The sequence below is a fragment of the Pseudophryne corroboree genome, chromosome 12 (genome assembly GCF_028390025.1).
Source record: "Pseudophryne corroboree isolate aPseCor3 chromosome 12, aPseCor3.hap2, whole genome shotgun sequence".
Classification (NCBI taxonomy): Eukaryota; Metazoa; Chordata; class Amphibia; order Anura; family Myobatrachidae; genus Pseudophryne; species Pseudophryne corroboree.
The window spans coordinates 114,369,636-114,391,527 of NC_086455.1; the positions used below are offsets into that span (position 1 = coordinate 114,369,636).

Consider the following 21,892-nt stretch of genomic DNA (forward strand, 5'->3'; position numbering starts at 1 on the left):
ACACTTGCACGACTTATTGAAGTTATTATCATATATATATTTTATTGCTGAAAAGCATATTTATATGAAACTCATGGTTGTTTCTCTCAACGGAAATCTGTAGTAAAAAGCGAAAGATTTATTCGATCTGAAGAGAAACCAGAGTATTCTTTATGTGAAAAGCAATTCACATGGGCATGTGAAACCCGAACCAAATTCCCACTAACACCCCTGCGCCTCTGGTGGCTTAGAGATGTAGGGCAGGAATGTTCCAGAATTACAAACTGGAAAAACAACAGGAAGCATGTTAAAATGGCCCCTTTGCCATGCTGACTGTGATAATCACCGAACAAGTTACAATTGTTCAGTGTTAATATAGCCTCTTATACAGTATAATCACAGTATGGGTACAACACATGCTCTATGAATAAATATTATATATATATATATATATATATATATATATATATATATATATATATATATATATATATATATATATATATATAGGCTCAATAGCCTATGATAATTACAGACATTAATATATGCTCAATAGCCTATTATACAGCATTAACATAGGCTCAATAGCCTATTTGATAATCACAGATATTAATATATAGGCTCAATAGCCTATTATACAGTGATAATCACAGATATTAATATATAGGCTCAATAGCCTATTATACATGATAATCATTAATATAGGTCTGATATCACAGGACAGGTTATAATACATGTCTGCATTATTTACTGTCACATCTAGCTGCATATATAACTGCTGTTTATATATGTATTTTACATACCCTTTCCGCAGTGAGCCGCCCGATTCCACCGCCCCCCTTCCCCCCTGTAACACTGTGTCTTCTCAGGAACAGCCGGGAAGACTTGCAGGGAGGTTTGCAGGGAGGCTGACATCTGCGGTGCTGGGCGGCCGGACGGAGCAGCGGCCCGGTTGTCACCATGTTAACGCTGTTAGTGAGCGTCTGCGGGTGGATGTGCTGGGCGGCCGGACGGAGCGGCTGGGACGGGCGGACGTAGCGCTGCCGTCTGGAGCGAGTCTCAGACGTAGCGGCTGGGCGCTGTGGCGGGCGGTGCGTGGAAGCGGCATTCACTGTGACCCACCTAGCGGGGCGGCAGCCTGCGCTGACCGCCCCGTTCCCCAGCTTACCTTTCTCCTATTCAAGGCTGCGACGGGGCTTCTATGTGTAAGCTCCGTCCAGCTTTCAAGTCATCTTGTTCCTGGCTGCGACGGGGCTTCTTCTGTAAGCTCCGTCCAGCTTGTTCCTGGCTGTGACGGGGCTTCTTCTGTAAGCTCCGTCCAGCTTGTTCCTTTTGATAACTTCTTGCTGGCTGTGACGGGGCTTCTTTATGTAAGCTCCGTCCAGCTCTTTGATCATTTCTTCCTGGCTGTGACGGGGCTTCTTTCTGTAAGCTCCGTCCAGCTGTTGCAGGAGACAGTGGGCTGCCTGTGGCTGTGAGGGTGCTCTTTGTGAGGACCGACACGCCATGCGCTGCCTTGCAGCAGCACCATCCCGGACCCATGTTTTTCCAGAAACTGGGAAGGGATGTGCTAAGTGTAAAATTAAAAATTAAAAAAGTCAAAATGAAAAATTAATAAAATCTTCCATCCAAGTGTGGGAATCCCACAAGCCGATGTTAGTGCTTTGAGCACAGAAAAAACACTGGGTTCATACACCGAGGTACTCTGGGATATGGAGGGGTGGAGAGTTCTAAATTTAAATATTCAGTGCCTTTGTTCTGCTACGCCGTCCATATCCCAAGAGTACTCCAGTGACCCCTAGTGGATGAAAAAGAAATAGGTATTTTCACATCTATATCATCTTCCCTGATATCTCCCTCCTGACCCAGACTTACTAATATATCTCTTATAACTTCATCCTCTTTATCCAAGATAATGGGTGACTCCTCACTCTTCCTCTTTTTTATTTCTTTGAGTGCAAAATACCTTTTTCTACTAAGTGTGCGTACATACCGGTTAAGATCTACGAATAATTGAAACAGATTTGGTTTAGCTACCGGAGCATAATTTAAGCCTTTCTCCAGTATACTAATTTCTTCTTTTGTTAATGCTCGTTTAGACAAATTGTAAATACCTTTCCCTGTCACATCTTTCAATACTTTCTGCGTGGCGTTTTCCACCTGTATTCTTCTGCCCCCCCTACATCCTCTGAATCTGCGTTTCTTGCCCTCTTTTTCTGATACTGGGATATTTGCCATGTGTTGCGTTCCTGATGCCTGTCTAAAAAAAAAACCTCTGATGGTGTATGTTCACATTCATCCTCTGTTTCTGATGGTTTATTGTATCTGTTTATTCTATCTCTTGGTGTCTCTAACAACTGATATCTGTTTTTGTGAAAAAATTGGGGTCTCTTATTTTGCACCTGTTTCCAATTATTAGCCCCTCTCTCCCTGGGTCCTCCTTCCTGATAATAATTACCCTGCTGCCTCAATGGTTGTCTCCCTCTACCTTTGTCATAATTTGTCTGATTATATTCCCGTCTCTCATACATGTGAACCTTATTATAACTGCGTGATGTCCCATTTTTATAATCATTGACATCTCTTCCCATCTTATGTTCCTTTCTATCTATCTATGATTGTTCAAAATCCAGTAATTTTCTATTTACCTTTATATCTCTTTCCTTAAATTCAGGCATTACCTCATATTCCTTCAGTACAATATGTACTTTTTCAATTTCTTTTTGTAAATCTTTTACTCGCTGCTCCCTATATTTAATTAATAACTGCATAAGATTTTTTGAACAGTTATCCAAGGTGGTATTCCACTCATCCGTGAACTCCTTATCTTCTTTAAATGTGGATTCCTTCAATATTCTTAATCCTCTTGGAATTATATTACTATCCAAGTATTTTTGCAGGGATATCTGGTCCCACCAATGTTTTGTTTCAGCCATACATAAATTCTCCAATTTATTAAAACATCCATGCATTTCTGCTGACCCACTTCTTTCCTCTCCTATATTAGCATTAGTTTTACCCTTTAAATACAGATCTCTCCTTTCCAACCTATTTGAAATGCATGTTAATTGTGCCATTCTCTTATTTAGAGTGATACCAATGTGAATCCAATACTAGAAACAACCTCCAATTATCCAGTCAATCAAAGCCGCCTGTGTACCAAACCAACAGATCAAAACGAAAACAAAAAACACACCTGGCGCTGTGACTGATTTCAGATGAATGCAGCAATCCCAAAAAGGTCTTTGGTTTTAACCCTTATTACAGAACTTCATACAAAACAACAAAACTAGGACTGCGCAATTCACTCTGATATGGATATTTAATCTCATAAAATTAATCCTTAAAAACACATATAATAACATACAATACTAAATGCCGGCCAGCATTACATAAAAATTATAATATAAACCCCATAGATCTATTATTGATGGGTCTTAATAATAGAGAATATATTACTTAATTCTATTAAAAATACCTCTTACACTTTATATCCAAATATATGCACTAAAAAATTCATTAATCTCTTTCTCATGCTATATTGTATCACTTCCAATAGATTTCAACCAAAATAGGTATGTCCAGTTGTACCTGCAACCATGCCAGGTATTTTCTCCTTTTTGATAATGATATTTTATCCCAGCATATATTTAATTAGTAGCTCAGTACCATTGATCTATGGGGTTTATATTATAATTTTTATGTAATGCTGGCCGGCATTTAGTATTGTATGTTATTATATGTGTTTTTAAGGATTAATTTTATGAGATTAAATATCCATATCAGAGTGAATTGCGCAGTCCTAGTTTTGTTGTTTTGTATGAAATTTTTATGGAATATATGGCAGGGGATTTTACACATATATAGTCTTAATGACTATATTATGTGTTATTTTGCCAGTAAGGTACTCTTATTGCAGCCCCAGGGCGCCCCCCCCCCCAGCGTCCTGCACCCATCAGTGACCGGAGTGTGTGGTGTGCATGGGGAGCAATGGCGCACAGCTGCAGTGCTGTACGCTACCTTAATGAAGACCGAAGTCTTCTGCCGCCGATTTTCAGGAACATCTTCTTGCTTCTGGCTTTGCAAGGGGGACGGCGGCGCGGCTCCGGGACCAGACGACCGAGGCTGGGCCTGTGTTCGATCCCTCTGGAGCTAATGGTGTCCAGTAGCCTAGAAGCCCAAGCTAGCTGCAAGCAGGTAGGTCCGCTTCTCTCCCCTAAGTCCCTCGTAGCAGTGAGTCTGTTGCCAGCAGATCTCACTGAAAATAAAAAACCTAAATATAACTTTCTTTTCTAAGAGCTCAGGAGAGCCCCTAGTGTGCATCCAGCTCGGCCGAGCACAAAACTCTAACTGAGGTCTGGAGGAGGGTCATAGAGGGAGGAGCCAGTGCACACCAGGTAGTCCTAAAGCTTTCTTTAGTTGTGCCCAGTCTCCTGCGGAGCCGCTATTCCTCATGGTCCTTACGGAGTTCCCAGCATCCACTTAGGACGTTAGAGAAAATATCATTAATGTGCTTGGTTGAATAACAGACTCAACTATTCTACATAAGACTTAAGGTGTATTCCGACGCAGTCTCCCTACAGTTAATTTGCAATGTCCAGACTGACCCTTGTAGATAAAGAAGCGAGACAGCCTTGAGTAGTCATGGGATTGTAAATGTGTAAAAGGATGGCATGTAGCCCACGTACACTATATTATATATATATATATATATATATATATATATATATATATATATATATATATATACTCAAAAAGTAGCACCTCTGATATCTAACCGAACAGAATAAACTATTATGCTTGATTCTGTGTCAATGATTGAGCTCTTGTGACTAGCAAATAAAATATTATACTTTATCATCCATTAGTGCTTTCCAAGTATCCAGGATTCCTAATCCAAAGTAAACTAACATGAAGCTTTCAGCAAGATCAGCCAGCATGAAGGGCTATTGCAGATGCATACTGCCCAAGAAAAGAAAGCGGTTAGTCATTCTGCTGAAGGAAACGGGGGACTGTATAAAACACCTTTTTACAACTACACCACACTAGTGCAATCATTTCAGACAGTAACTGACCGGCTCGCCCAAGCACACACAGGAGTAAGTGACTATTATATGTTGAAAATCATTGTTGTGCATAGTAAAACACATCCAATCACTGCTGCCACTATATTTGTGAATGCTCATGTTCAGTCCTGCCTGAGAGTGCGTATAAGTCAGTGATGGCTAACATTGACACTCCAGCTGTTGTTGAACTACACATCCCAGCATGCCCTGCATCAGTTTTAGCATGGCCAAATAGCAAAACTGATGCAGGGCATGCTGGGATGTGTAGTTCAACAACAGCTGGAGTGCCAAGGTTAGCCATCACTGGTATAAGTAGAAGCAAATTATATGCTTTACATCAACCAAAGTGCAATGAAAACTAGGCAAAAACGACACCTTTAGTAAAGTTTGTATGACATGATCAAAACAATCAAAGTTAGTCAACTGAAAACATAAATGTCCTTTTATGAAGTTAACAACTTACTTGGTTGAACTGCTTATTTGTTATGGATCTTCGGCTTGCTGCAGACTCAAACTTTGGAGGCTCATCAGGAAAATAATCAAAGTAATTTTTCTCCAAGATCTGATACTTTGAAATCGTGCTTGCCTAAAGGAGGGTGGGGACACACAATACATCAGTTCTGCAATATCATTCATATGCATTCATATAAAAAGGCACGAAGACCAATAAAATGCAAAAGACATGTTTATGACTATATCACTGCTCTTAACAATATTCAGAGCCAGTGTAAACAAAGACCAACAGTTATTTTATACATATCCAGCTGCTAGGATAAAGAACAATGGGATCGTTATAAACTTAACTGTCCTCTGCACAACATACACACACAGCTCACTAGTCTTCTTCTTATACAGGTTGAGTATCCCTTATCGGAAAGGCACTCTGGAGTCATCAATATTGGCAAAATAGCAAAACGTGTATTACCTGACTTGACCTGTATTGACCTGACTTTTTAATACACTTTTTGCTATTTTGCCATTATTGATGACTCCAGAGTGCCTTTCTTACATGGATTTATTATATATATATATATATATATATATATATATATATATATATTTATTTATTTTTTTTTTTTTTTTTGTGTCATTATCTCAGTAGGGGACTCAAAAATGTGTGATTTAGAATTTTGGATAAGGGATACTCAACCTGTACCCCTTTCACATCACAAAAATAACCCGGTATCGGGTCGACACGGATCAGTGTGCAACGTGAAAGGGGCCTTGGAGAATCCCCTGGTCGCCTGACCCAGTAATTCAAGCCGGGTAATAAGAAGAGTTATTCCCGGTTGAATACCGAGTCAGTGGCAGCGTAAACATATTCCCAGGTCGATGCGACCCGGGACCAGTTTACTACATAGCAGTGATCGCAAAAACGCGCTATAGCGCGTATTTTACCCAATATTAAGGACTAGTGACTCACTTTTTCAAAATGGGTGGGTCCCTGGGGACGCGCTGCACTGGGATTGGTTACAGGTTTAATAACCGACATCTCCCTTTGCTCGACTTCACAGTGGACTATAAAAGTGGAGAAGGCGTCAATCATTAAACATGTAGCCAAACCCTGTGGAGCGCTTGCCCAGGGACCCACCCATTCTGAAAAAAGTGCATATGCTGTCAGCAGGCAGCCGCGCTCAGGGCTTAAAGCGTTCTGCCTCCATCCGTCCACCCTTATTTCCTACCGTGGCCATCCGCCCACCCCTATTTCCTCCCGCGGCAAGCTGCTGGAATCCAGATTCCCGAGGTCTCGACGCTGCCCCGCAGTTCTCCACATAGCGCGCTACTGTGTGTTACCGGCGGAGGGAAGCTGGGAGTAGATAGCCATCTGAGCCGCCTACCTCGTTGCAGACCACCTGTTCACACTCTGAGGCATCTTATTCGGACCGACCAGCGGAGCCTGAGCTGTGACAGTATTGTACCAGACAGAGGCAGCTAAGCCTGCTGATACATGTCCCTGATGGGTGGCTCTATAGCAGGGCTGGGCAAATTCTGATTTGTGGGCTCCGCAATGATTGCACATAAACTACAGATCTTGATAGCCTGTGCTGCCGAGAGCCAAACAGCTGAACACGCGGCACTCGGGGGGAGAGGGGGGGGGAACGGAGCCAAGCTGGGCAGCCAGCAATCAAGTGCAGAGAGCCTTGCGGCAGATTCTTCTTTCAAATTGTAACGTAAGGTGCCAGTGCAAGCTGTGAGCAGAGGGCAAAGAGAGCTATGAGCTGGAGGGAGGACAGGGTGTGGACATTGGAGACGGCAGAGTATGTATGGAGAAAAGCTGTAAATCCACCTTTTTGGCCAGTGGTATAATGAGGAAAAATGAATCCAATTCAGGGATTGAATAAAGAGAAAATGTCTCATTCTATGAGTGTAAACATTTGAATGTTTTTATCCAGATCAATATGTGATAAAAACATTGATACGTTGATAATCATAGGAGGGGGAATTGTCTCTTTATTCAGTATCCTGGCATTCATGTCCCATCCATCATTTGCGTCTCTTAACCGTTCAAGAACCTGCCGAATCTTCCCTCAGCTGAAATATTTGCCCACCCATACGCTTAGGTATGCTGAACTGCAGTGCCCGCAAAATTGGCATGGGAGTCACAGATGAAGGCTTATGGCTGGGTGTAATGTTTAGCATTACTGCCTTACAGCACAGAGATCCTGGGTTCAATTCCCACCAATGCCCAAACTGTGTGGAGTTTGTATATTCTCCCCGTACTTGCATGGGTTTCCTCCCACACTCCAAAAATATACTGGTAGGTTAATTGGCTGATGGGCCAAGTGGCTTTCTATCCGCCATCAAATTCTCTGTTTCAATCTGATGACACTGGCACTGAAATTTACATACTGCATATATAAAGGATGTATTTAAGTAGTGGGCCATATACTAAATGATCTTGTTATATTACTTGAGGCAACACAATTATAATTATTGGCGGGGGGCGGACAATAATGTTATGCATAGGGGTGGTCTAAACCCTAAATTTGCCTCTGGGGGATCCCCAACAGAGGCTAGGACCACCTGAGCCGGCCAACCGCAAGGTGACGGGCCGCTGCTGGCAGGACGTGGCTACTCCCAGCACTGCCTGACCCTAGCCCCTTCATTGCCCCTCAGCACTATCTTAACTGCTGTCTGCATTTACCCCAAGCACTGCCTGCCCTTACCCCAAACTCTACCCTAACTGCTCCTTCCCTCTACCTCCAGTTTTTACCTCTACCCCAATTTTTTAACGTAATGAGTCCCTGGGACCCACAATTTTTTTTGCTTGGTGAGACGGTGCGGAGATGAGCTCATCTCCAAGCGCCGCTTCCGCCCCCACCGCTATGGCAACCGACCCAGCATTTTGCCGGGTCGGGAAGCCAGCAGAAAGGCTCCAATGCCGGGTCACACTCGGGAAGGTCCCGTTTCCAATTCCCGTGTGGAATCCGGCATTGGAGATGTGAAAGGGGTACTAAGGTTCTTAACCAGCTATTTTTTCTTTTTCTTTTTTTTAAACTGCTCAGAAATTCTTTTTTTTTTTTTTATATGAGTAAATTAGGTGAAGAACATGTATTTTATCTTATCTAAAAATATTTTATTAAAATAAATTAATAATAGAGTTTTCACACATTGGATTTTCACCATTAGGACATCGGTGAAACCGCAACCATTGCAAAGTTGATTTTCTCAGTGGCTGCTCATCTGAGCATCCACCAGGTACACAATGGGAGGACTGGGAGGGTTATCAATTTACATTTCAGCAGTGATTGGCACAAAGGCAGACATTGGGGGAGGGTGCAGGGAAGCAGAGGGACTGGAAAAGTTACCTCAGAGCAGCAGCTGTGGGTAGATTCTCATTCTGCAGCTACCCACACTGTAGCTGACTTGCAACCAGATCAAATAATGCACTGCCTGGTGTGGTTGTAAATGATGTGACCATGCCAGGCAAGTGGTTAAGAGGGTAAACCTCTTGGACCAGGATGCATCTTTAATTTTTACAGTTTGTTGGAGAACTGCTATCTTGAAGGCAAATAAGAAGCTAGAAAACATTCTTTGATCCTTTTCAATCACACCTGACACTTTGAGGCATCTTTGCAGACACCAGTGGATCTCTGCAGAGATTCTAATTTACAATACACAAGGTGGGAAGCTGCTCAATCAGATTGTAATGTCACTCAGGTGCTAAAAGGGGAGGGGTAATTCTGTGTAGGAAAAAAAAAAAAAAAAAAAAAAACTGTTCCCTAATGCACACCGAGTGAATAATATTACTATATAATAATAATCAGATAATACGGAGATCTTAGTTGCGTATATATGCAGATATAGGGTTAAGCCCCCAGGCCGATCGACAAGGCTTCTCCGTCACTGGGGGTCCCTAATACTAGGTATGGGCCTGGGGTGCAGGACCCCACAATGTCGGCACAGGTCGGCCACCCCAGGTCAGCACACAGGTGAAAATTAATAGGGGTTAATAAGAAGCACAGAAGTGCTATGTAAGTGGTGTGATTAAAAAATATATACAAAGTGATAGGAAAAATAATAAGTGTTAATAAAGTGTTAGGGTGTGCCGACCTGCAACAGCCCACCCATACCGACACAGGGGCCACTGCACCCCACACCCACCCCATAAATAATTACATATATATATCTGGGTTAAATTCCCAGTGTAAGGCCACATGGTAATGGCACCTACAGCATCTGAGAGCCAGCTTACCTGGGGATACCCCTGACTTCCCCTATGGCACTACTAGAGTCAGCAATCCCTCCTAATGCTGACCCATTTGTGCCTCTCTATATACAATACACAAGGTGGGAAGCTGCTCAATCAGATTGTAATGTCACTCAGGTGCTAAAAGGGGAGGGGTAATTCTGTGTAGGAAAAAAAAAAAAAAAAAAAAAAAAAAAAAACTGTGTTCCCTAATGCACACCGAGTGAATAATATTACTATATAATAATAATCAGATAATACGGAGATCTTAGTTGCGTATATATGCAGATATAGGGTTAAGCCCCCAGGCCGATCGACAAGGCTTCTCCGTCACTGGGGGTCCCTAATACTAGGTATGGGCCTGGGGTGCAGGACCCCACAATGTCGGCACAGGTCGGCCACCCCAGGTCAGCACACAGGTGAAAATTAATAGGGGTTAATAAGAAGCACAGAAGTGCTATGTAAGTGGTGTGATTAAAAAATATATACAAAGTGATAGGAAAAATAATAAGTGTTAATAAAGTGTTAGGGTGTGCCGACCTGCAACAGCCCACCCATACCGACACAGGGGCCACTGCACCCCACACCCACCCCATAAATAATTACATATATATATCTGGGTTAAATTCCCAGTGTAAGGCCACATGGTAATGGCACCTACAGCATCTGAGAGCCAGCTTACCTGGGGATACCCCTGACTTCCCCTATGGCACTACTAGAGTCAGCAAACCCTCCTAATGCTGACCCATTTGTGCCTCTCTATATACAATACACAAGGTGGGAAGCTGCTCAATCAGATTGTAATGTCACTCAGGTGCTAAAAGGGGAGGGGTAATTCTGTGTAGGAAAAAAAAAAAAAAAAAACTGTGTTCCCTAATGCACACCGAGTGAATAATATTACTATATAATAATAATCAGATAATACGGAGATCTTAGTTGCGTATATATGCAGATATAGGGTTAAGCCCCCAGGCCGATCGACAAGGCTTCTCCGTCACTGGGGGTCCCTAATACTAGGTATGGGCCTGGGGTGCAGGACCCCACAATGTCGGCACAGGTCGGCCACCCCAGGTCAGCACACAGGTGAAAATTAATAGGGGTTAATAAGAAGCACAGAAGTGCTATGTAAGTGGTGTGATTAAAAAATATATACAAAGTGATAGGAAAAATAATAAGTGTTAATAAAGTGTTAGGGTGTGCCGACCTGCAACAGCCCACCCATACCGACACAGGGGCCACTGCACCCCACACCCACCCCATAAATAATTACATATATATATCTGGGTTAAATTCCCAGTGTAAGGCCACATGGTAATGGCACCTACAGCATCTGAGAGCCAGCTTACCTGGGGATACCCCTGACTTCCCCTATGGCACTACTAGAGTCAGCAATCCCTCCTAATGCTGACCCATTTGTGCCTCTCTATATACACAATACACAAGGTGGGAAGCTGCTCAATCAGATTGTAATGTCACTCAGGTGCTAAAAGGGGAGGGGTAATTCTGTGTAGGAAAAAAAAAAAAAAAAAAAAACTGTGTTCCCTAATGCACACCGAGTGAATAATATTACTATATAATAATAATCAGATAATACGGAGATCTTAGTTGCGTATATATGCAGATATAGGGTTAAGCCCCCAGGCCGATCGACAAGGCTTCTCCGTCACTGGGGGTCCCTAATACTAGGTATGGGCCTGGGGTGCAGGACCCCACAATGTCGGCACAGGTCGGCCACCCCAGGTCAGCACACAGGTGAAAATTAATAGGGGTTAATAAGAAGCACAGAAGTGCTATGTAAGTGGTGTGATTAAAAAATATATACAAAGTGATAGGAAAAATAATAAGTGTTAATAAAGTGTTAGGGTGTGCCGACCTGCAACAGCCCACCCATACCGACACAGGGGCCACTGCACCCCACACCCACCCCATAAATAATTACATATATATATCTGGGTTAAATTCCCAGTGTAAGGCCACATGGTAATGGCACCTACAGCATCTGAGAGCCAGCTTACCTGGGGATACCCCTGACTTCCCCTATGGCACTACTAGAGTCAGCAATCCCTCCTAATGCTGACCCATTTGTGCCTCTCTATATACACAATACACAAGGTGGGAAGCTGCTCAATCAGATTGTAATGTCACTCAGGTGCTAAAAGGGGAGGGGTAATTCTGTGTAGGAAAAAAAAAACTGTGTTCCCTAATGCACACCGAGTGAATAATATTACTATATAATAATAATCAGATAATACGGAGATCTTAGTTGCGTATATATGCAGATATAGGGTTAAGCCCCCAGGCCGATCGACAAGGCTTCTCCGTCACTGGGGGTCCCTAATACTAGGTATGGGCCTGGGGTGCAGGACCCCACAATGTCGGCACAGGTCGGCCACCCCAGGTCAGCACACAGGTGAAAATTAATAGGGGTTAATAAGAAGCACAGAAGTGCTATGTAAGTGGTGTGATTAAAAAATATATACAAAGTGATAGGAAAAATAATAAGTGTTAATAAAGTGTTAGGGTGTGCCGACCTGCAACAGCCCACCCATACCGACACAGGGGCCACTGCACCCCACACCCACCCCATAAATAATTACATATATATATCTGGGTTAAATTCCCAGTGTAAGGCCACATGGTAATGGCACCTACAGCATCTGAGAGCCAGCTTACCTGGGGATACCCCTGACTTCCCCTATGGCACTACTAGAGTCAGCAATCCCTCCTAATGCTGACCCATTTGTGCCTCTCTATATACAATACACAAGGTGGGAAGCTGCTCAATCAGATTGTAATGTCACTCAGGTGCTAAAAGGGGAGGGGTAATTCTGTGTAGGAAAAAAAAAAAAAAAAACTGTGTTCCCTAATGCACACCGAGTGAATAATATTACTATATAATAATAATCAGATAATACGGAGATCTTAGTTGCGTATATATGCAGATATAGGGTTAAGCCCCCAGGCCGATCGACAAGGCTTCTCCGTCACTGGGGGTCCCTAATACTAGGTATGGGCCTGGGGTGCAGGACCCCACAATGTCGGCACAGGTCGGCCACCCCAGGTCAGCACACAGGTGAAAATTAATAGGGGTTAATAAGAAGCACAGAAGTGCTATGTAAGTGGTGTGATTAAAAAATATATACAAAGTGATAGGAAAAATAATAAGTGTTAATAAAGTGTTAGGGTGTGCCGACCTGCAACAGCCCACCCATACCGACACAGGGGCCACTGCACCCCACACCCACCCCATAAATAATTACATATATATATCTGGGTTAAATTCCCAGTGTAAGGCCACATGGTAATGGCACCTACAGCATCTGAGAGCCAGCTTACCTGGGGATACCCCTGACTTCCCCTATGGCACTACTAGAGTCAGCAATCCCTCCTAATGCTGACCCATTTGTGCCTCTCTATATACAATACACAAGGTGGGAAGCTGCTCAATCAGATTGTAATGTCACTCAGGTGCTAAAAGGGGAGGGGTAATTCTGTGTAGGAAAAAAAAAAAAAAACTGTGTTCCCTAATGCACACCGAGTGAATAATATTACTATATAATAATAATCAGATAATACGGAGATCTTAGTTGCGTATATATGCAGATATAGGGTTAAGCCCCCAGGCCGATCGACAAGGCTTCTCCGTCACTGGGGGTCCCTAATACTAGGTATGGGCCTGGGGTGCAGGACCCCACAATGTCGGCACAGGTCGGCCACCCCAGGTCAGCACACAGGTGAAAATTAATAGGGGTTAATAAGAAGCACAGAAGTGCTATGTAAGTGGTGTGATTAAAAAATATATACAAAGTGATAGGAAAAATAATAAGTGTTAATAAAGTGTTAGGGTGTGCCGACCTGCAACAGCCCACCCATACCGACACAGGGGCCACTGCACCCCACACCCACCCCATAAATAATTACATATATATATCTGGGTTAAATTCCCAGTGTAAGGCCACATGGTAATGGCACCTACAGCATCTGAGAGCCAGCTTACCTGGGGATACCCCTGACTTCCCCTATGGCACTACTAGAGTCAGCAATCCCTCCTAATGCTGACCCATTTGTGCCTCTCTATATACAATACACAAGGTGGGAAGCTGCTCAATCAGATTGTAATGTCACTCAGGTGCTAAAAGGGGAGGGGTAATTCTGTGTAGGAAAAAAAAAAAAAAAAAAAAAAAACTGTGTTCCCTAATGCACACCGAGTGAATAATATTACTATATAATAATAATCAGATAATACGGAGATCTTAGTTGCGTATATATGCAGATATAGGGTTAAGCCCCCAGGCCGATCGACAAGGCTTCTCCGTCACTGGGGGTCCCTAATACTAGGTATGGGCCTGGGGTGCAGGACCCCACAATGTCGGCACAGGTCGGCCACCCCAGGTCAGCACACAGGTGAAAATTAATAGGGGTTAATAAGAAGCACAGAAGTGCTATGTAAGTGGTGTGATTAAAAAATATATACAAAGTGATAGGAAAAATAATAAGTGTTAATAAAGTGTTAGGGTGTGCCGACCTGCAACAGCCCACCCATACCGACACAGGGGCCACTGCACCCCACACCCACCCCATAAATAATTACATATATATATCTGGGTTAAATTCCCAGTGTAAGGCCACATGGTAATGGCACCTACAGCATCTGAGAGCCAGCTTACCTGGGGATACCCCTGACTTCCCCTAAGGCACTACTAGAGTCAGCAATCCCTCCTAATGCTGACCCATTTGTGCCTCTCTATATACAATACACAAGGTGGGAAGCTGCTCAATCAGATTGTAATGTCACTCAGGTGCTAAAAGGGGAGGGGTAATTCTGTGTAGGAAAAAAAAAAAAAAAAAAAAAAAAAAAAAACTGTGTTCCCTAATGCACACCGAGTGAATAATATTACTATATAATAATAATCAGATAATACGGAGATCTTAGTTGCGTATATATGCAGATATAGGGTTAAGCCCCCAGGCCGATCGACAAGGCTTCTCCGTCACTGGGGGTCCCTAATACTAGGTATGGGCCTGGGGTGCAGGACCCCACAATGTCGGCACAGGTCGGCCACCCCAGGTCAGCACACAGGTGAAAATTAATAGGGGTTAATAAGAAGCACAGAAGTGCTATGTAAGTGGTGTGATTAAAAAATATATACAAAGTGATAGGAAAAATAATAAGTGTTAATAAAGTGTTAGGGTGTGCCGACCTGCAACAGCCCACCCATACCGACACAGGGGCCACTGCACCCCACACCCACCCCATAAATAATTACATATATATATCTGGGTTAAATTCCCAGTGTAAGGCCACATGGTAATGGCACCTACAGCATCTGAGAGCCAGCTTACCTGGGGATACCCCTGACTTCCCCTATGGCACTACTAGAGTCAGCAATCCCTCCTAATGCTGACCCATTTGTGCCTCTCTATATACAATACACAAGGTGGGAAGCTGCTCAATCAGATTGTAATGTCACTCAGGTGCTAAAAGGGGAGGGGTAATTCTAACTGTTAACTTTATTAACACTTATTATTTTTCCTATCACTTTGTATATATTTTTTAATCACACCACTTACATAGCACTTCTGTGCTTCTTATTAACCCCTATTAATTTTCACCTGTGTGCTGACCTGGGGTGGCCGACCTGTGCCGACATTGTGGGGTCCTGCACCCCAGGCCCATACCTAGTATTAGGGACCCCCAGTGACGGAGAAGCCTTGTCGATCGGCCTGGGGGCTTAACCCTATATCTGCATATATACGCAACTAAGATCTCCGTATTATCTGATTATTATTATATAGTAATATTATTCACTCGGTGTGCATTAGGGAACACAGTTGTTTTTTTTTTTTTTTTTCCTACACAGAATTACCCCTCCCCTTTTAGCACCTGAGTGACATTACAATCTGATTGAGCAGCTTCCCACCTTGTGTATTGTATATAGAGAGGCACAAATGGGTCAGCATTAGGAGGGATTGCTGACTCTAGTAGTGCCATAGGGGAAGTCAGGGGTATCCCCAGGTAAGCTGGCTCTCAGATGCTGTAGGTGCCATTACCATGTGGCCTTACACTGGGAATTTAACCCAGATATATATATGTAATTATTTATGGGGTGGGTGTGGGGTGCAGTGGCCCCTGTGTCGGTATGGGTGGGCTGTTGCAGGTCGGCACACCCTAACACTTTATTAACACTTATTATTTTTCCTATCACTTTGTATATATTTTTTAATCACACCACTTACATAGCACTTCTGTGCTTCTTATTAACCCCTATTAATTTTCACCTGTGTGCTGACCTGGGGTGGCCGACCTGTGCCGACATTGTGGGGTCCTGCACCCCAGGCCCATACCTAGTATTAGGGACCCCCAGTGACGGAGAAGCCTTGTCGATCGGCCTGGGGGCTTAACCCTATATCTGCATATATACGCAACTAAGATCTCCGTATTATCTGATTATTATTATATAGTAATATTATTCACTCGGTGTGCATTAGGGAACACAGTTTTTTTTTTTTTTTCCTACACAGAATTACCCCTCCCCTTTTAGCACCTGAGTGACATTACAATCTGATTGAGCAGCTTCCCACCTTGTGTATTGTATATAGAGAGGCACAAATGGGTCAGCATTAGGAGGGATTGCTGACTCTAGTAGTGCCATAGGGGAAGTCAGGGGTATCCCCAGGTAAGCTGGCTCTCAGATGCTGTAGGTGCCATTACCATGTGGCCTTACACTGGGAATTTAACCCAGATATATATATGTAATTATTTATGGGGTGGGTGTGGGGTGCAGTGGCCCCTGTGTCGGTATGGGTGGGCTGTTGCAGGTCGGCACACCCTAACACTTTATTAACACTTATTATTTTTCCTATCACTTTGTATATATTTTTTAATCACACCACTTACATAGCACTTCTGTGCTTCTTATTAACCCCTATTAATTTTCACCTGTGTGCTGACCTGGGGTGGCCGACCTGTGCCGACATTGTGGGGTCCTGCACCCCAGGCCCATACCTAGTATTAGGGACCCCCAGTGACGGAGAAGCCTTGTCGATCGGCCTGGGGGCTTAACCCTATATCTGCATATATACGCAACTAAGATCTCCGTATTATCTGATTATTATTATATAGTAATATTATTCACTCGGTGTGCATTAGGGAACACAGTTTTTTTTTTTTTTTTTTTTTTTTCCTACACAGAATTACCCCTCCCCTTTTAGCACCTGAGTGACATTACAATCTGATTGAGCAGCTTCCCACCTTGTGTATTGTATATAGAGAGGCACAAATGGGTCAGCATTAGGAGGGATTGCTGACTCTAGTAGTGCCATAGGGGAAGTCAGGGGTATCCCCAGGTAAGCTGGCTCTCAGATGCTGTAGGTGCCATTACCATGTGGCCTTACACTGGGAATTTAACCCAGATATATATATGTAATTATTTATGGGGTGGGTGTGGGGTGCAGTGGCCCCTGTGTCGGTATGGGTGGGCTGTTGCAGGTCGGCACACCCTAACACTTTATTAACACTTATTATTTTTCCTATCACTTTGTATATATTTTTTAATCACACCACTTACATAGCACTTCTGTGCTTCTTATTAACCCCTATTAATTTTCACCTGTGTGCTGACCTGGGGTGGCCGACCTGTGCCGACATTGTGGGGTCCTGCACCCCAGGCCCATACCTAGTATTAGGGACCCCCAGTGACGGAGAAGCCTTGTCGATCGGCCTGGGGGCTTAACCCTATATCTGCATATATACGCAACTAAGATCTCCGTATTATCTGATTATTATTATATAGTAATATTATTCACTCGGAGATTCTAATTTAGCAGGACTTAAAACAATTCAATCCAAAAATGAAAATTCAGATTTGCAAGGGATTTACCAAGTTAATCCGGTTCCCCACATTTTTAACTAGACTGTTACAGTACAATTTTTACACAATATTGAAAAGCTTTACAAAAACAAAACCTTGAACGTGCAAAACCTGCCTTAGAAAACCATGTAATGCATGTAAGAGACTTTGTGGTCCAGATGGATGAGAGAAGAATTGCATTCTCAGTTTCAGATTAAATTATCCTTTAAAATTAGTTATTACCCATAATGCACTGTTGCATTCTCTACGTTGAGTAAGAATAGTCACTGTACAATGGAGCTTTATTAGAACACAACATTTACCTTGGTGCTAAAATAGGATTTTAAATACCTACTGGTAAATCCTTTTCTCGTAGTCCATAAGGGATATTGGGGAGCAGATTAGTACAATGGGGTATAGACGGGGCCCAAAGGAGCCAGTGCACTTTAAATGTCTTCAACTGGGTGTGCTGGCTCCTCCTCTCAATACCTCCTCCTACAGGTCAGTTATAGGTAAAACAGTGCCCGAAGGAGAATGACATACTTGAGAGAAGGAACATAACAAAAGTGTGGTGAGAATTACACACCAGCACACCAACATATAACCTAGCCAGCAACACCTGGCAACATTAACAGCAACAGCAGAACAGGAACACCTAACAGAGAACCTGCAGAAAGCCACCGCACAGAGGCAGGCGCCCAATCTCCCTTATGGACTACAAGAAAAGGATTTACCGGTACGTATATAAAATCCTATTTTCTCTAGTATCCATAAGGGATATTGGGGACAGATTAGTACGATGGGGATGTCCCAAAGCTTCCAGAACAAGCGGGAACGTGCGGAGACATCTGCAGCACCGCCTGCCCAAACTGGGTATCCTCTTTGGCCAGGGTATCAAACCTGTAGAACTTCACAAAGGTGTTCTTCCCCGACCAGGTAGCAGCTCGGAATAGTTGTAGGGCAGAGACTCCTCGGGCAGCCGCCCAGGAAGAGCCCACCGATCTGGTAGAGTGGGCCTTCAGAGACTGTGGAACAGGTAAGGCTGCCGACGCATAGGCCTATTGGACAGTAAACCCAATCCAACGAGAAATGGATTGCTTTGAAGCAGGGCAACCCCTTTTTCTGCGCATCATATAGCACGAACAAGGAATCCTTCTTTCTGATCCGAGCCGTCCTCTTGACATAGATTTTCAAGGCTGGCACAGCATCTAATGCCTCCGGAAGAGCAGAAGTGCCAGAACTGGACGGAATCACAATAGGCTGATTCAAATTAAACGCGGAGACCACCTTCGGCAGTCCTGAGCTCCGCTCTGTTCTCGTAAAAGACCAAGTACGGACTTTTGCACGACAAGGACCCCAATTCTGAGACACGCCTAGTGGAAGCCAGGGCCAGTAACATCACTGTTTTCCACGTGAGGTCCTTATCTTCTACCGTCATCAGAGGTTCAAACCAGGAGGACTGTATAAAATGTAACACCACAACCAGATCCCAAGGTGACGTAGGCGGCACAAATGGAGGTTGGATGTGAAGCACCCCTTTCAAGAAGGTCTGAACTTCCGGCTATAGAGTCAACTTCTTCTGGAAGAACATTGAAAGAGCTGAAATCTGGACCTTAATGGATCCCAGACGTAAGCCTTTATCCACTCCAGCCTGCAGAAAACGTAGGAACCTTCCCAAGTGGAACTCTGCAGCAGGATATGTGCGTTCCTCGCACCAAGAGAGACATATCTCCGCCAGATATGATAGCGTTTTGACGTCACAGGTTTTCTGGCTTGCACCATAGTGGCAATGACCTTTTTGGAAAACCCTTTGTGAGCTAGGATGTTCCGCTCAACTTCCATGTCGTCAAACGAAGCAGCCGTAAGTCCGGGTAGACGAACGGTCCTTGTTGAAGAAGATCCCTTCTTAGAGGTAGAGGCCAAGGGTCCTCTACGGACATTGCCGGAAAAGTCACGTACCACGCTCTTCGGGGCCAATCCGGAGCAATCAAGATTGCTCTCTCTTTGATGCCTGGTCCGCTTGAGCACCCTTGGGATCAGCGGAATCGGAGGAAATAGGTAGACCAGCTGGTAAGGCCAATGCAATGTCAGCGCATCCCCTGCGCTCGCCTGAGGGTCCCTGGTGCGTGAGCAATAGCAGCGAAGATTCTTGTTGAGGTGAAAGGTCATCAAGTCGATCTGTGGGCATCCCCACATGTCGATCTGTTGAAACACCTGAGGGTGTAGTCCCCACTCCCCCCCCAGGTGGAGGTCGTGGCTTCCCAGTTGTCCATTTTTTTCTGCCCAGAGGAGTATTGACACTTCTCACATGCAGGTCCTGCTTTTTGTCCCTTCTTGTCTATTGATGTACGCCGTTTTCCGACTGCACCTCGATCGCCTGATCCCGGAGTAGAGGGGATGCCTGAATCAGAGCATTGTAGATAGTCTGAAGTTCCAAAATGTTGTAAGGCCTCTGGGGCAGACCACCTGCCCTGGAACTGCACCCCCTGGGTGACAGCTCCACATCCTCAAACTCGCATTCCGTTGCGAGGAGGATCCAATCCTGAATGCCAAAGCGTCGACCTTCCAGTAGGTTGGAAGACTGTAGCCACTACAGGAGAAAAATCCTGACCTGGGGCGACAGCCGAATCATCCGGTGCATCTGAAGATGTGAACCGGACCACTTGTTCAGGATGTCCAATTGGAAAGGTCTGGCATGAAACGTCCCGAATTGTATCGCCTCATACGAGGCCACCATCTTTCCTAACAATTTTATACAAAGATGAAGGGATACACGAACAGGTCGGATAACTTTGCAAACCATTTCTTGAAGTGATCACACCTTGTCCGCTGGGAGGAACACTTTCTGTGCTACAGTATCCAGTAGCATCCCCAGAAACAGGAGCCGCTGAGACAGTTCTTGGTGGGACTTCTGCAGATTGAGATCCACCTGTGGAGAGACAAAGATGGATAGTACGATCTATATGGAGCAGTAGAAGCTCACTGGAACTCGCTTTTATCAGGAGATCATCCAGGCAGGGAATCACGTTGACCCCCTGGACCGAGCTGAAACATTTCTGCCATCACTTTCGTAAACACCCTCGGAGCTGTAGACAGGCCGAGGGGTGACGCCTGAAACTGGTAGTGATCGTTCAAGTAGGGCGAACCTCAGATAAACCTGATGGAGGCGGCCAAATTGGGATATTGAGGTAAGCGTCCTCGATATTCAGGGACACAAGGAATTCCTGTGGCTCCAGGTCTGCGATCACCACTCTGAAAGATTCCATCTTGAATTTGGAAACCTTCAAAGACTACAGATTCAGAATGGGTCTCACCGAACAGTCTGGTTTTGGTACCACGAACATACTGGAGTAGTAACCTTGTCGTTGTTGTAGGGGTACTGGAACAATGACCTGGGACTGGACCAACTTGTTGATGGCCAGTAGCAGCATACCTCGCATAATTTTCCAAAGCTGGTAAGCCTGATTTGAAAAATTGTTGGGGAGGAGCACAGTCGAACTCCAGCTTGTAACCTTGAGAGATAAGGTCACATACCCAAGCATCTTGGCAGGAACTGTCACAGATGTGGCTGAAGTGACGTAACCAAGCTCCCACCACGAGGTCCCCTCAGGGTGGGTGGGCACAGTCATGCGTAAGTCTTTGCGGAAGGCGAACTTGTGCACTGATCCGGAGATCCGGCAACGGTTGGTTTCTTAGGCTTACCACTGGTGCCTCTAGCTGCGTTGGAGGCCCCCCTGGCCCTAGATCGAAATCTAGAGGATTGAAAGGACTGAGTAGACGGTCCCGGATAGGTACGTCTAGGAGGCGGAGCTACTGAAGGGAGAAACGTGGATTTCCCAGCAGTAGCTTTGGAGATCCAAGCGTCCAATTCACCTCCAAAGAGCCATTCACCTGTGAAGGGAAGAGATTCCACATGATGTTTGGAGTCAGCGTCCGCAATCCACTGATGCAACCATATGGCTCTGCGCGCAGACACAGCCATAGCAGAGGTCCTAGCATTAATATTGCCAATCTTTTTAAGGGAGGAGTCACAGAGGACTCTTGACGTGTTCTGAATGTGTTTTAGAAAAGTTACAGTAGTAGCCAAGGTCCTATCACCCGAAAGGAATGTATGCAGAAACCGTTTGGACACCTGATATTTTTTATCTGGATTTTTGCAGGCTATTTTAAAATAAGTCATCCAATTCCTTGGAATCAGGAAATGTGACTGTCAGATTGTCTTGTGAGAGGATAAAGGACTGCTGAGTATTAGCATCCTCCAGGGGGAGCCTTAACACATCCCGAATAGCCAATATGAGGGGTTCAAT

At 44.3% G+C, this 21,892-nt stretch overlaps 1 protein-coding gene and 1 non-coding gene across 4 annotated transcripts in view; both read right to left on the minus strand.

Annotated features, from left to right (window-relative positions):
- Positions 1-21,892, minus strand: part of BAZ1A (bromodomain adjacent to zinc finger domain 1A) — a 284,468-nt gene that overhangs the window by 221,542 nt on the left and 41,034 nt on the right. For all 3 annotated transcript variants that reach the window (XM_063947878.1, XM_063947879.1, XM_063947877.1), the window contains exon 7: positions 5,509-5,631. In XM_063947878.1, coding sequence (XP_063803948.1) covers positions 5,509-5,631 — 123 coding nt within the window. The remainder of the gene's footprint in view (positions 1-5,508; positions 5,632-21,892) is intronic.
- Positions 27-147, minus strand: LOC134981601 (U5 spliceosomal RNA). The gene has a single exon (XR_010190720.1). It is a non-coding gene; the product is annotated as a U5 spliceosomal RNA (small nuclear RNA).